General features: G+C 44.3%; 2 protein-coding genes across 2 annotated transcripts; one reads left to right on the top strand and one right to left on the bottom strand.

Annotated features, from left to right (window-relative positions):
- Positions 1-211: 211 nt before the first annotated feature.
- Positions 212-8,538, bottom strand: LOC121914186 (chemokine-like receptor 1). The gene is made up of 3 exons (XM_042437363.1): positions 8,418-8,538; positions 2,646-2,957; positions 212-1,917 (listed from the first exon to the last, which is right to left on the bottom strand). The coding sequence occupies exon 3, from the start codon at positions 1,885-1,887 to the stop codon at positions 775-777; it is 1,113 nt and encodes a 370-aa protein (XP_042293297.1). The 5' UTR covers positions 1,888-1,917; positions 2,646-2,957; positions 8,418-8,538; the 3' UTR covers positions 212-774.
- SHMT1 (serine hydroxymethyltransferase 1) lies at positions 4,126-12,911 on the top strand. Its single transcript, XM_042437362.1, has 12 exons — positions 4,126-4,263; positions 6,439-6,572; positions 7,141-7,286; positions 7,609-7,724; positions 8,459-8,619; positions 9,457-9,538; positions 9,675-9,887; positions 10,126-10,242; positions 10,584-10,706; positions 10,978-11,094; positions 11,214-11,324; positions 12,177-12,911. The coding sequence occupies exons 2-12, from the start codon at positions 6,462-6,464 to the stop codon at positions 12,347-12,349; spliced, it is 1,470 nt and encodes a 489-aa protein (XP_042293296.1). The 5' UTR covers positions 4,126-4,263; positions 6,439-6,461; the 3' UTR covers positions 12,350-12,911.
- The last annotated feature ends 1,216 nt before the right edge of the window (positions 12,912-14,127 follow it).

Consider the following 14,127-nt stretch of genomic DNA (forward strand, 5'->3'; position numbering starts at 1 on the left):
TATATTTGGGGACAGAACAAAAAATCAGTCCACAAATAGTGCTTGGCCACTCTTTCTTTCTTTCTTTCTTTCTCTTACCGTTCACATCTCTTTCTTAACAACAAACCTATATAACAGTACTGTAATAACAAAATTTCTCCCATACTGTATTGTGGATTGTAAATGCATCGCCCAAAATGAATAAGAAACTCAAACTGGCTTTGAAAGCATGTTATATGTTTAATCTTTGTCCTCTCACTCCCAAAAGGCAAGTTACAGAGACAAGATTTCCAACTTACTTCCCATCTGTGAGCACACATCTTCCATGACAGCGTTGTATTAATTTGGGATTTACAAGATTATGGGGCAAAGTATTCATTTGGAGACCGACCTTTAGTCATCTTGGCAAAGACATTTCTCAACAAGCACAGATGCCGACCCATTAAAAAGCAAACCGATCCAGAATCTACGCAAGAGCAAGACTCTTATTAAAACCAACTGAAAGAATCCCAAAATGGAGAACCAGGTTTTGAGATGTCGAAAACAGATTTTGATGGGATGTTGTTTTTGCAGGGACTAGGTCTATAGAGAATAACCACTGGAGGGTGCTGAAGGATTTTGCGCAGACATCTGTGAAAACAAGTTGTGTGTAAACTTGTGGTTTCTCTTCTGCAAGTCTGCTGAAATCAAGAAGAGGTTGGCTGCATGGATGGAAACATGGCAGTAAAAATGCAGATGGGACAAAGGTCCCCAATGGGTAATTTGGCACAGAATGGCACCTGGCCAGCATTTGGCTTAAGTCATTTGAATCTCTGCCTGAGAGATGGATCTGGATTTTCTCTTGCTGGATAAGGATAGCATGAAGTCCTCTCCGAAAGCCCCCTCGAAGGCCGAGAGGACCGACTGACGGAACTTCTTCTGCCCTACAAACACATAGAGGATAGGGTTGACGCAACTGTTGAAGAACGCCAAGCTGGACGCCAAAGGGATCCCCAGATACAGCGCCATTTTGAGTTCGTGATTTGCAGGCGTCTTGCACATTTCCAGCAAGGAGAAGACGTGGTACGGGAAATAGCAGAGGAAGAAGGAGGCCGTGACGGCGACAATGATCCTGAAAGGCTTGGAAGACTTGGTCAGGCGCCTCCGTTTCATCCTGAAGACCACGATGCCATAGCAGATGAGTATGATGGTGAAGGGGAAGACAAAGCCGAGCAAGAACCTGGTAACCACCATGGCTCTGTGCCGGATCCTCCAAAGCCTCCGTGAATCCTCGACGTTGTAATTGTCGGCCAGGGCAAAGTTGTTGAAGCAGCTGGTGACATTCCGGGAACTCAGGGCGGTGTCCCGGAAAACAAGGTACGGGGAGCTGATGACGAAGGCCGTGACCCAGGTGAGCAGAGCGATGCCGTAAGCCAGTTTTGGGGTCCGGTAGTTTCTGGACCAGACGGGATAGACGACCGAGACGCACCGATCCACGCTGATGACCGTCAAGAGGAAGACGCTGGCGAACATGTTGAGGAAAGCGATGGCACTGTTGAGTTTGCAGAGGAGCCTCCCAAAGGGCCAGTGGAAGCCCAAGGCGGTGTAGACGATGCTCAAGGGCAGGAAGAACGTGAAGACGAAGTCGGCGATGGCCAGGTTGAGGAACCACACGACGTTGACTGTCTTCGTCATCTTGAAGCCGGTGATCCAGATGACCAGGCCATTTCCGATCACGCCGAGGAGACACGCGACGCCATAAATGATGATGGACAGGAGGTGCATGCTCCTCTGAAGGCCCAAGAGGTGGCTGGTCATGTACAAAGAGGTGGCGTTTTCGTAACCCATGGTGAAATTGGCTGGAAAGGGCATCAAGGAGGTATTCTCCACTCCCAGCAAGGAATCGAGCTCCTGGAATCTTTCAATCATCGTTCGGACGTCGTAATCAATAAATTAAATCTATGGAGAGGGAGAAAAGAAATAATTAATGGAAGGAAATGTGAGCGGGTTTCTAGGTTTATTATCAATGTCGCCTAGTCCAAATTCAATGATAATTTCTTTTGGTCAATAAAATGAGGAGATTAGTCATATTAGGGCAATGTTTGACTTGGCAGAATGATGGCAGAGTTCTTTTTATCCTTAAGTATTATTATTATTATTATTATTATTATTATTATTATTATTATTATTATTTGTATACCATGTTTTCCCCAAAATTGGGACTCAAAGCGGCTAGCGAATTAGTGTAGTGAATTGCAGTTTGGATATCTGCTGTTCAATGCATAGTTTAATGATCAGTTATTGCTGCACGTCTGTTCTGCATCTATTCCCCGAGGGTTTAGATTTATAAACAGCTTACAAAGCAACCCTACAATGAATTTGCTCAGAATTAAGCCCCAATGAGTTAATGGTATTCAAGAAGAGGATGGTATTCAAGAAGAGATACTCAAGAGGATGGAAGAGTCCAGGTTTATACTATTATTCCCATCTGGAATTTTAATTAATCAATTTTTTTTACTGTGGCAAGCGCTTAAAACAAATGGAATCGATCGATTTCCATCGTTCCAGTTCATCAGCAATCATTTCACGCTCTCTCTTCTCTCTTCTATTGTAGGCAAAAATGCATTCAATGGGTCTATCCAATTTATTTCAATGTTTTGTTTTCATAAAGAAAGAGAGAAATGTACCTCTTTTTTTGGCCTCTTCCAGCTGATGTCTTCCTTGCAGCATCCAATCCTTAGTGCAGTTATAACATCTTGTTATTTCAGGACGCACTTATTTTCGGCGGTGATTCACCGTGACCCAAAGTCGTTCCTTCTTCTTTCCACATGTCTATGAGTTTAGGGGAATTCAGAGGATCTAATTTATTCCACTTTCCTGCTTCTCTAGTGTTTTATTAGTGGGATTTATTTAACCCTTTGGCCAGTAATTTGGATCGGACATGGATAAAACATCTAGCTGTTGGCTTTATGATGCCCCTCCAAATTCTGTTTAAAGACCTGCGAAGAAGAAGATGAAGCCATTCATTCAACCATTGACCAGACGTCCTACTTTCAAAGGAGGACAAGGCTCTGCAACATGTAGGACATTCAATACAATCTGAGCAAATAAAAACTAAAAACCCTCATAGAAATACAGTGGGCCCTTGGTTTTAATTGTTGTTTTAATGTGTTTTATGTAGGTTGTTAGCCGCCTTGAGTCCTACTTTGGGAGCAAAGCATGATAAATATAATATAATATACTACAATATACATGTTATATAAATATAACAACAGCAACTCTGCTCCCAATCCTTAGTCGGCTGAATGGCTGAAAAGTGTGACTTTAAACCTCAACCAATTCCAGATTAATTCAATTAAAAGCATATCTAGGGGATTGTGTGCCTGAAGCCGGATTTAGAGCCGCCGACGACCAAGAATAGCCTAATGTTTCTGCTTGAAACCAATCTTGATAGAGGCTCCTTTGTCTGAAATTATTAGGACCAAAAATGTTTCGGGTTTCAGATTTATTGACTGATTGGATTTTGGAATACAGTACCTGCGTTTGCATTTGCGTTGTACAAAATGCAATTAATCTTGGCGTTTGAGGCCCAAGTCTAAACATGGAATTAAATTGTGTTTAATTGTGCGCCACTTTCTCAGCCACTTATGGAAGAAAAAAGGTTTAGGTTTTTTGGAATATTTTAGATTTCCGATTAAGAAATAACAATAACAATAATAATAATAATAATATATTTGGATCGGGGCAGCTTCCATAGATACACATATAATACAACGTAATAACCATAATAAACAAAATAACCTAAATTTAAATCCCTGTTATCCACTTAAAAATCCAAAAACCAAAATATGGCTAAAACCCATGATAATGCAATTATTGGAGGACACCCCTTAAATCTGCAGGACCATGGGGTTTGCAGTTTTGTGAGGTAGGACTCTTGGGCAGAGAAGGCTAAGGGCCTTTGCAAAACTACACATCCCATAGTAGGAAGGGGGAAAGCAGCCCTTAAAGCGGTGTCAAACTGCATTGTTTCTACAGTGTGGATGCAATGCTCAAAGGAAGCTCATGACATGAGGAGGCAGAAGAGGGAGGCCCTGGTCTCTCTTCCTCCCTCCTGATTGGCTGCGACGCGCCAGGGATCCGGGACTGAGCTCTCTGATTGGCTGCGACGCAAAGGGAAAGTGCTGAACGTTCCATCCCTCTAGAGTGGTGGGCCGCCTGGCCCTGGCAGCATTTAAGCCCAGCTTCAAGCAGGAGGAGTTTCTCTTTCTCTGTTGCTGGAGCCTTGGTGCATCGAGGGGTCTGGTATGTATTTTGGGCACAGCTTTGTCTCTCTTTGCACCTTTTGCAAGCACTTTTCTCCCCTTTTCCCTGCCCCTGGGACTTTCAGCAGCTGCAAAGCAGGCAGCAGTTCAACTGGTGAAGCTGCAATGCCCTACAAAGAAACTTCCAACTGCACCAGTTGCATTGGCAGCCTGGCACAAAGGGGGGGAAATAAATATAGGGGGAAAGCCTTGGTTTGGGGTGAGGTTCAGCTGGGAGAAGTTTTATGGGAGTTGGAGGCAGGGTGCATCTACACTGGAGAAAATAATGCAGTTTTGACACCACTTTGAGTGCTGTAGCTTCATCCTAAGAAATCCTGTTTAGTGGAGAAAAATGTAGCCTTTTGGCTATTATTATTTTCATTATTATTATTATTATTGGAAATAACCCCATTTATATCCCACCGTAGCTAATAAGGATTGCATAGAGGTTTGAGCGTCAAAGTACGACTCTGGAGACTGGGGTTCATCCTCACTTGGCCATGAAACCATTATTAATCATCATAATCATTAATGCCATCGGTGTCAAACCTAAGTTAAATTACTATCTAGATTCCCTGACTTGAAGCATGTTTACTCAGAAATAAGTTCCCATGCGTTCAAAAGGACTTTGGAGTTTATCACTCCAAAGGGGCTGTTATAATACAGGGGAGTTATATGTAGAATGTGTGCCAAAAATGACTGTACAAAGAGGACTGTATCATGAAGGATGTTTTATTGTGTGTTCATTAAAACCACAATAAAAAGATGTTTGTAAAAAGAAAGAGGGAGGAGGAAGCGATATGTACAAAGCCGTTTCCAGAAATGTAATGTTTGTGGAGTACAGTACAGTCATTGGAGCCCAAAAGGTTATTATATCACCGCCTCTCTCTCTGATTTCCAGCAATTCGTGACGTCGGACAGTATTTCAAAACGGACTTTAGCAATTTGACGATCGCAATCCAAGCCCAGTTGCCCAATTCGTTCCGCCCGGCTTATCCTTGAGGAGTTAAAGATTAATTTGGGGTGTTTTTTCCCCTTTCCCCCCATTTTAAGACAACTTTGGCTTTGTTCCACCTGCAGACAGCAATTCGGAGGGGAAAACAGAGGCCAGCAGATGCAAAACCGTCTCAGGTTGCTTTGGGTCGGCCATCTGGTCTGCCCTGTTCCAAATCCATTTTTGGACTACATCTCCCAGAATCCTCTGCAATCCTGGCAGCTGTGTTTAAGACAAGCAAAGAGGGCTGGAAAGGTCAAATGCAGGTTGAGTCTCCTTTATCTGGAATTCCAAAATATTCCAAAATTGCTCACATGGGTGGCTGAGATAGTGGCACCTTCGCTTTCAGATGGTTCAAAGTCCACAGAATTGGTGTCATGCACCAGGGTTACCTTCAGGCTGTGTGTATAAGGTGTATACGCAATACAAATGAATTTTGTGTTTAGACTTGGGTCCCGTTGCCAAGATCATTTGCATTAGGGACCTGCAAATATTCTCAGAATCTGACACAAACTGAAATCCAAAACACTTTTGTTCCCAAGCATTTTGGATAAGGGATACTCAGCCTTAGACATGCTGCAGACAAGAGACAAAGCCCCCTTGTCTGCATAGCCTGAAGGCAATTATACACACACAATATATATATATATATATATATATATATATGCGCACTTATTTGTTAATAATGTAAATAATGTTGTGCATGAAACAAAATTTGTGGGCACTGAACCATCATAAAGCAAAGGTGTCTCAAACATCCATGAAAAATGCTTTGGAGTATTTTGGAATCTGGATAAAGGAGACTCAGCTTGTATTAACTTTATTTTAGATCTGCCTTTTCCTCAAGACAGGAACTTTGACAGCCTCTTATATCTGTTTTTATTTGAAATGGAATCCTTCTTTGGGATTCGTTCATTCTTCCTCTGAGAGTTAGCATGGCCTAGTGGTTTGAATGTTGGGCTACAACTCTGGAGACTCGGTTTCGAATCCCTGCTTGGCCATGAAACCCAGTGGGTGACATTAGGCAAGTCTCACCTTCTCAGCCTCAGGGGAAGGCAATGGCAAACCTCCTCTGGCCAAGAAAACCCCATGACAGAGTCGCTTTAGGGTCCAACCATAAGCGGGAAATGACTTGAAGGCACCCAAGAACACCAATTCTTCCTCTTGCCCCTTTCTTTTCAGAGTCCTGTCCGTCCCGATCCACCATGACCCACCACAACGATTGCACCCACGGCAGTGGGGACCCCATCCCAAAAGAGCTGTGGACCTCCCACAACAAGATGGTGATGGAGCCGCTTGACACCAATGACCCCGAGGTAAGTAAGCGTGGAAAGGTGGTCTCCCTTATCCGAAACACTTGGGATCAAGAGTGTTGGGGATTTTGGATTATGGTTTAGTTTGGTTTTTTAATTTTGGAACACCTCTGTATTTGCAATAATACAGGTATTCCAAAATTCACATATACATATCTTGGAGATGGACCCAAATGTAATATACATACACAATGAGGTATCTTGGAGATTGATCCAAACCTAATCATAAAATGCATTTATGTTTCATATACCCTCTACACACAGAGCCTGATAGTAAATTAATACAATCTTTTAAATAATGTTGTGCATGAAACTAAGTTTGTACACACTGAATCCTCAGAAAGCAAAAGGGTTCGCTATCTCAGCCACTCATGAAAAAGATTTTGGGTTCTGAAGCATTATGGATTTCTGAATTCCAGACAAGGGAGGCTCAACCTGTATACATAGCTATAGCTGCAAAACAATATGGGACGAGTATGGGTCCATTGCCCAGCCCTGCTTTAGGCATTCTTGACTGAGCCAAGGATGCTTGGATTCAGCCCATTGTCTTGCTTTCTCCTCCCGTCTCAAGGTCCATGATATTATCAAGAAGGAAAAGCGCCGGCAGAGGTTGGGCTTGGAGCTGATCGCTTCGGAGAACTTTGCCAGCCGAGCCGTCTTGGAAGCTTTGGGATCCTGCCTGAACAACAAATATTCGGAGGGATACCCGGGACAAAGGTGAGGATGTGGGTTCGAGGCACGACCAAGACCCTTTGCAAAATAGGATATCCTTCCAACTTGATAATGGTAGGGGTTGCTTTTAAAAAGGGTTTTGGAAGGTTTCATAGCAGGAAATATTGCAATGTGATCCCTGCCACCGTCCTCTCCGTTGCGGTCTTGAAATACGGTCCAGGAAGAGCTACACAATTGTAATGATTGTTCAGTCTGGTTCTCTCCCTGAGCTATACAAGTTGCAATCCACAGATTGGATTACAGTATTAAAATGGAGCATTTGTGTATGTGTATAAGAGTTACAAAACCTCCTTTCTCTCTTTGGCAGATACTACGGTGGGACTGAGTTTGTGGACGAACTGGAAAGGCTGTGTCAGAAGCGAGCACTTGAGGCGTATGGGCTGGACCCACAGAAGTGGGGGGTCAATGTGCAGCCATACTCAGGTACCCTGGCAATGACTTCATCCTTTAAGTGGTCAGCAAGACCTGTGGGTAGTTGTGGGTCACCGTAGGGTTCTCTATAAGGTTCTGCAAGCCTGTCAGCTCATGTATAGGGATTGGGTCATATAAATTGCTTGGCTCTTGGGTGGTTGTTGTACCTTCAAGTCATTTCTTGACTATGGTGACCCTATCATGGGGTTTTCTTGGCCAGATTTGTTCAGAGGAGGTTTGCCATTGCCTTCCATTCTGAGGCTGAGAGTGTGTGATTCACCCAAAGTCACCCAATGAGTTTAATGGCCGAGTGGAGATTCAAACCCTGGTCTCCAGAGTCGTAGTTCCAACACTCAAACCACTATACCCTTGGGACAGGGACTTCTCCTCTCATTCTTTGCCAAGTATGATGCCCATATCATTATTGTTATTTTTATAAATCTTGACCCATTTATCAATCTTTTACCCTGGTAGTAAGAGCTGGTATGTTTTAGCCCCATCCTTTCGATTCTGGCCACCAGTAGAATATGGCTCTCAAAATCTGAAACTGGTCTTCAAGCTAAAATGTTATGGGACTACAACTTTCAGTAGCCCCTGGATGTTAGGGGACTTCAACTCCCAGTAGCCCCAGCCAGCATGGCCAACGGGTGAGGGATGATGGGACCTGCATGACAACCCCAGGTAGAAATATAAATCGTTACTCACTATGGCCACCTGATCCCAGGACTCCTCTTTTTCTGTTTCAGGGTCTCCCGCAAACTTTGCCATCTACACGGGTCTCGTAGAGCCCCACGGAAGGATTATGGGTCTGGATCTTCCCGACGGGGGCCACTTGACCCACGGCTTCATGACAGACAAGAAGAAAATCTCGGCTACCTCCATCTTCTTTGAGTCCATGCCTTACAAGGTGAGCTCTCTTTTCTTCCAGGACAGAGATCGCTGGATTTGAGAAATATTCCTCTATTAACTTTATACTCCATCTTTCCTTTGAAGAGCTCAGAGCAGCTCACCATCTTACATTAAATAAAGGCCAGCGTCACTCGTTCTCAAATTTACAAATCACAAGAGTAAACAAAGGTCTGGAATGATAAAACAGGAATATTTGCTAAGATATCATAAAGGCAAATAGATACAAGACACATAAAGGCAATGGACGCAGAGGAAGGGGGCAGATTTGTCTCTGTTGCTCCAGAGAGCAGCACTGGGTTTAATGGTTTGAAGTTACAGGAGAACAGATTTCAATTGAACATCAGAAGGAACTTCTTGATGGTAAGAGCAGTTTGGCAATGGAAACAATTGCCTACAGAAGTGGTAGAGTCTCCTTCTTTGAACATCTTCAAAAAGAGTTTGGACAGCTATCTGCAAAGGATGCTTTAGCTGATGATCCTGCATTTGGCAGATGGTTGGACTCTATAATCTCTGGAAGCCCCCTTCCAACTATGATTCTGCAATTGGGTGCAAAAAACCTGTGCTGGTCCCTAACTTGAGATATTTAAAGACTCGCTGGTCTAGATAATCCCTTAAAATCCTTTCCAAAGTTTTCTGTGGTTCTGAGTGTTTGCATCCAAACAGTTGATTCCACATGTGACTCTGCTAATCGGAGACACAAGGCTGAGATCATGGGATGGGCCTTTTGCATGCTTTTGATCAACTGAGGCTCTACTCTGCAGAAGTGGTTTTATAACCTCACATTTGGAACCATTTCAAAACTTCTTCCTTTTCTCTTTGGTTTCCTTCTCTTTAGGTCAACCCTGAGACAGGTTACATAGACTATGACCGCTTGGAGGAAAATGCTCGCTTGTTCCATCCAAAACTGATCATCGCAGGTAATACACCCACAAACAGGAAAGTGAGTGGGAATGGGAGACCTGAGAGACCTTTCCCTTGAAAAAGCAGAATTGCTTCTTGTCTGAACCCTGTTTTTCTGGAAGTCCATGTTCTGGTTGGTCTTTCCCATCCCAGGGGTCAGCTGCTACTCGCGCAACCTGGACTATGCCCGCATGCGGAAGATTGCGGATGAAAACAGCGCCTACCTGATGGCCGACATGGCCCACATCAGTGGCCTGGTGGCCGCCGGCGTGGTGCCTTCTCCCTTCGAACACTGCGACGTGGTCTCCACCACCACCCACAAAACCTTGCGGGGCTGCCGGGCGGGAATGATCTTTTACCGGAAAGGTAAGATGGCAGAGAACAAGATGAGGATAGGGTCCAAACAGCACTTTGGATCTCTCTTTTAAATGTGGCCTAAAACTGGGAGTGGATTCCCCTTCTTCCCAACACGAAAAATGCCAGCCACCGCTTGGTTATTTACCTGGGAATGAAGCATGACCAGCAACATCTCAAACGCCTTCCTTATCCAAAATCCTTGGGACCAGAAACCCTCAACCAGCCTCCTCCTTTTTTTGTCTCCAAGGTGCCTGCAGCACGGACCCCAAAACGGGAAAAGAAATCCTGTACAACCTGGAAAGCCTCATCAACCAAGCAATTTTTCCTGGCCTCCAGGGCGGCCCCCATAACCATGCCATCGCAGGTGAGTAGGAGCCAATGTGGCATAGGGATTTCAGTCTTTGGACTAGGACGGCCGGGGTTCGAATCCCAGCTTAACCATGGTAATCCACAGGGTGGGACCCTTGGGCAAATCATGCTCTCTCAGCTTCATAGGAAGGTGAGGGACTGCAAACCTTTTCTAGAAGTATCATAATAAGAATCCTTGGAGAGTCGTGGAACAATGGTACTTGGTTCCAGAATGAGACATCCAAATCCTTGAGGGGTATCCTCCAGTTTCTGTGTGCACTGCATGCGGGTAACAGGCCCTCCAAGAGATGCCCTCAAGCACTCACACTTGCTCTCTCTTTCTCTCTTTTTGGCTAGGAATTGCCGTAGCTCTGAAGCAAGCCATGACTCCGGAATTCAAGGCTTATCAGAGGCAGGTGGTCGCCAACTGCAAAACTCTGGCAAAGACCCTCATCGGTTTGGGATACCACATTGTGACAGGTGAGAAGTACAGGTTGCCTTTCGAGATCAATTCTAGGCATGGGGTTTGACCCTAAACAGCGGTGTATGTGAAACATAAATGAATTTCATGTTTAACCTTGGGTCCTATCTCCAAAAAATAACTCATTATGTATATGCAACATTCTAAAATCTGGAAAAAAATCTAATTTCCAAAAGGAAAACTCAGCTTGTAGTGTCTCCTCAATTGTGCCACTGTCCCCAATTCTGGACATTGCAAGTATATTCCTGTTCTTTGTGTCTTTCTTTTCAGGCGGTTCCGACAACCACTTGATCTTGGTGGACCTGCGAAGCCGAGGGACGGACGGAGGGCGAGCCGAACGGGTCCTTGAGCTCTGCTCCATCGCGTGCAACAAGAACACCTGCCCAGGTGAGGTTGTGTGAGATGGGGTGATGGTAGGTTGTTCTGCAGAACATCTGGAGAACATCCACATTATTATTTATTTTTGACTTAATCTGTGGTTCTTTCTTTCTTTCTTAAACTGCCAGGGGACAAAAGTGCTTTGCGTCCCAGTGGGTTGCGTTTGGGGACACCAGCCCTTACTTCCAGAGGATTCATGGAAGCGGACTTCCAAAAAGTCGCTCACTTCATTCATAAAGGTAAAAAGGGTAGGGAGGCGTCTAAATACCCTCAAGGCACCAGATTCCCATCTGATCTTGGAAGCTAATCAGGGTCACCCCTTGTTAGTATGTGGATGGGAGACCGCCAGTGAATCCAAGGCACTATAGGCTCTCCTTCAGAGGAAGGAACTGGCCAAAGTACCTCTGAGGATGTCTTGCCTAAGAAAATCCTATGAAATTCATGGGGTCGCCATAAGTCGACAGCAACTTGTACACACACAATGGAGGAGTCGGTGTGTATTTGTAGCAATCATTTCCCCAGAGTAACGATAAATAATAAAGTTGGAAGACACAGATGCCTATAGAGCTCCATTATTCTTCATTTCCCAGGTAGACGTGTTAATGCAGTGCAGTAAGGATTGAAAGGGATTGTTGTTGTTGTTGTGTTTGTTTATATATAGCAATAGCAGCTTCATTTATGTACCACTTCATACCACCTAAGCAGTCTCTAAGCAGTTTACTACTGTAAGCTAATTTTCTCCCAAAATTGGAACCTAAAGTACCTTTAAGTCTAGGATAGTACAGTTAAAACCTTATAAAAGTGACAATTAAAATAGAATTAAAGAACGCATATTAATCATGTTTGATATGCTTTTCATTCTTCTCGTTCTCACTGAGGTAGGGAAGGTGTGCTTGCGTCGAGTCCTGTTTTGGTAGGCTGCATAGCCCACGGTAAGGGATGATGGGAGGCATAGTTGTCTAAGCACATCTCCAAGGGCCGCATGTTCTTCACTCCTCATTTCATAAACTACCAACTTAGAAATGTTGATCTTTATGGACTACAGTTCATTTGTAGTCCAAAAGATGGGAATGTATCTATTGTCCGCTCAGGTATAGAACTCACCTTGCAAGTCCAGAGCGACATGAACCCCAAAGCGACACTGAGGGAGTTTAAAGAGAAGCTGGTCTCCGATGAGAAATACCGACCCCAGCTGACGTCTCTCAAGGAAGAGGTGGAAGCCTTTGCCGAATCCTTCCCGCTCCCTGGCTTGCCCGTTCTGTAAAGGAGCGCCGTCGGAGGGTGAACTCGAACCCAAGCAAAAATATCTAGGAAGCAAGACCTATGCAAAGATGGTGAGGCTATCTTCCTGGCATCCAGACAAAGCTACTCTTGTCCAAAATGGATAGAAGGAGGAATATAGCCAAGCCATGCATATCCCATACCTCCTTCTTCCCTTTCCTTTTCCTTCAAAGGAAAGCTGCTTTTACAATTTGCCCTGTTGCCAATCTCTTCCCGTTGTCCTCCTCCACTTTTTAAAAGATGTGCCACAAGGATTATGAACCCCCAAAGGAAACCCAAGTTTACCACTCCATTGGTGGAGTTGTTTGCAGTATTAATGGACACCCCCCAAATATACTCTCGGCAGGGCTAAGCGGGCCCAAAGAGAGAAGCGTAACATGCTCCCTTGAGGCCTGAAAGCCCAAGATGCAAAAGGTTTAGGCTACAAAATCAACTGCTGCCCAAAGCTATGCGACAGAAAGTGAGCTAAAAACTGCCCAACTGAGACTTCCAGTTTGCTTGAGATCTGTGATGGAATAAATAGAAAATCAGGTCCTGAAATGTCAGCTGAATGTTTGTGAGTCTTCAGTTTCTTTACTCTGCAACTTTGCCCTTTGGAGAAAACTTTTAAGTCCAACTTGCATACAAAATGCATAAGTGATATTGCAACACTGGGGCTGTTGAACTGAGTTTCAGAGCAGTTATAAGATGGGGGCCAAAAAAAGAAAACCCACTTAAGGACACATGAGACTTAATCCTAAAGCCACTAAAACAGGATGGCAGCCAATGCATGCTACGTTTCTCCTTCTGCCCTTATCCCACCCTCTCCCAACAGTTTTGTATGAGACACATGAGCCCAGGAAGGATGGTCAGGACACTTTTTACTAAGCACAATAAAATGAAGAAAGGTCACCACATGATACACCAAGGGTTGGAGATGCTTTAAAAAAGCTGTATATCAAAAATATTTGAACCCTGATAAATAATTTCCCCCTCCCATCCTTGTAGTCACATTTGCTAAAGTCTTGTGCAGGACACCTGTAATATCACTAACACAGAGAAGGCATGCAGCTCAGATTTCTTCCACAAAGACACACCAGTGTTGTGGTTTTCTCTCCCTCCCCAAAAGTACTGTCTGGGCAGAAGGGTTGTGCATCTAACAGGGAAAAGACAAGAATCCGATCAGGAAAGTGTGAATGACTTTGGAAAAGGAGACTTTAGCCAGTGGGTGGGTGCAGGATTCGAGAAGCCTCCCAGTCCACTTGAAGGAACTGCAAAACCCGCAGCAAGCAGGTTTTGCAATTCCTAATGTTATTGATGCAAGAGCTATCAGCATCATCTCTAATCTTTTAGGGCAAACTCCATAGGTCTGCAGGGCAGGGGGCCTGGTTAGGCAAAAGCAGCTGCCGACAACAGTGTTTGTCCCCTTCGCGTCCTCAAGATTTAAAATGTCCCAAAACTGCAAACTATTTAAATGTTTGAAAGGCTAGAGGATATTGTATTTTGAGAAGATGCTCTGAAGAAGGACCACATCAACTTCCCTGGGCTATTTGAAACATTAAAGAACATTTTTTAGCTCCAAGAGGCTGGGAGCTCGCCATGGGCTTCTTCCCACTGCCTCCTCCAGCCCCAGACGATCCCATATAAATACCGCCACCCCCTTGATAGCATTTTAATGTGATACAACATACTTTCTGCAAGCCTGTAGCTATGGTTAGCTTTCAACCAGGTTTGTGCCCCAACAGCAGCAACCTGAGCCCCAAAGAGGATGTTACGCTACAA

This window comes from Sceloporus undulatus, chromosome 8 (assembly GCF_019175285.1).
Source record: "Sceloporus undulatus isolate JIND9_A2432 ecotype Alabama chromosome 8, SceUnd_v1.1, whole genome shotgun sequence".
Lineage (NCBI taxonomy): Eukaryota > Metazoa > Chordata > Lepidosauria > Squamata > Phrynosomatidae > Sceloporus > Sceloporus undulatus.

Excerpts from the sequence above, each read along its gene's own strand:
- LOC121914186 (XM_042437363.1), bottom strand. The coding sequence starts at position 1,887 with ATGATTGAAAGATTCCAGGAGCTCGATTCCTTGCTGGGAGTGGAGAAT.
- SHMT1 (XM_042437362.1), top strand. The coding sequence starts at position 6,462 with ATGACCCACCACAACGATTGCACCCACGGCAGTGGGGACCCCATCCCA. Across the intron at positions 7,725-8,458 it reads CAATGTGCAGCCATACTCAG|GGTCTCCCGCAAACTTTGCC; the intron begins GTACCCTGGCAA and ends TTTCTGTTTCAG. Across the intron at positions 10,243-10,583 it reads CCATAACCATGCCATCGCAG|GAATTGCCGTAGCTCTGAAG; the intron begins GTGAGTAGGAGC and ends CTTTTTGGCTAG.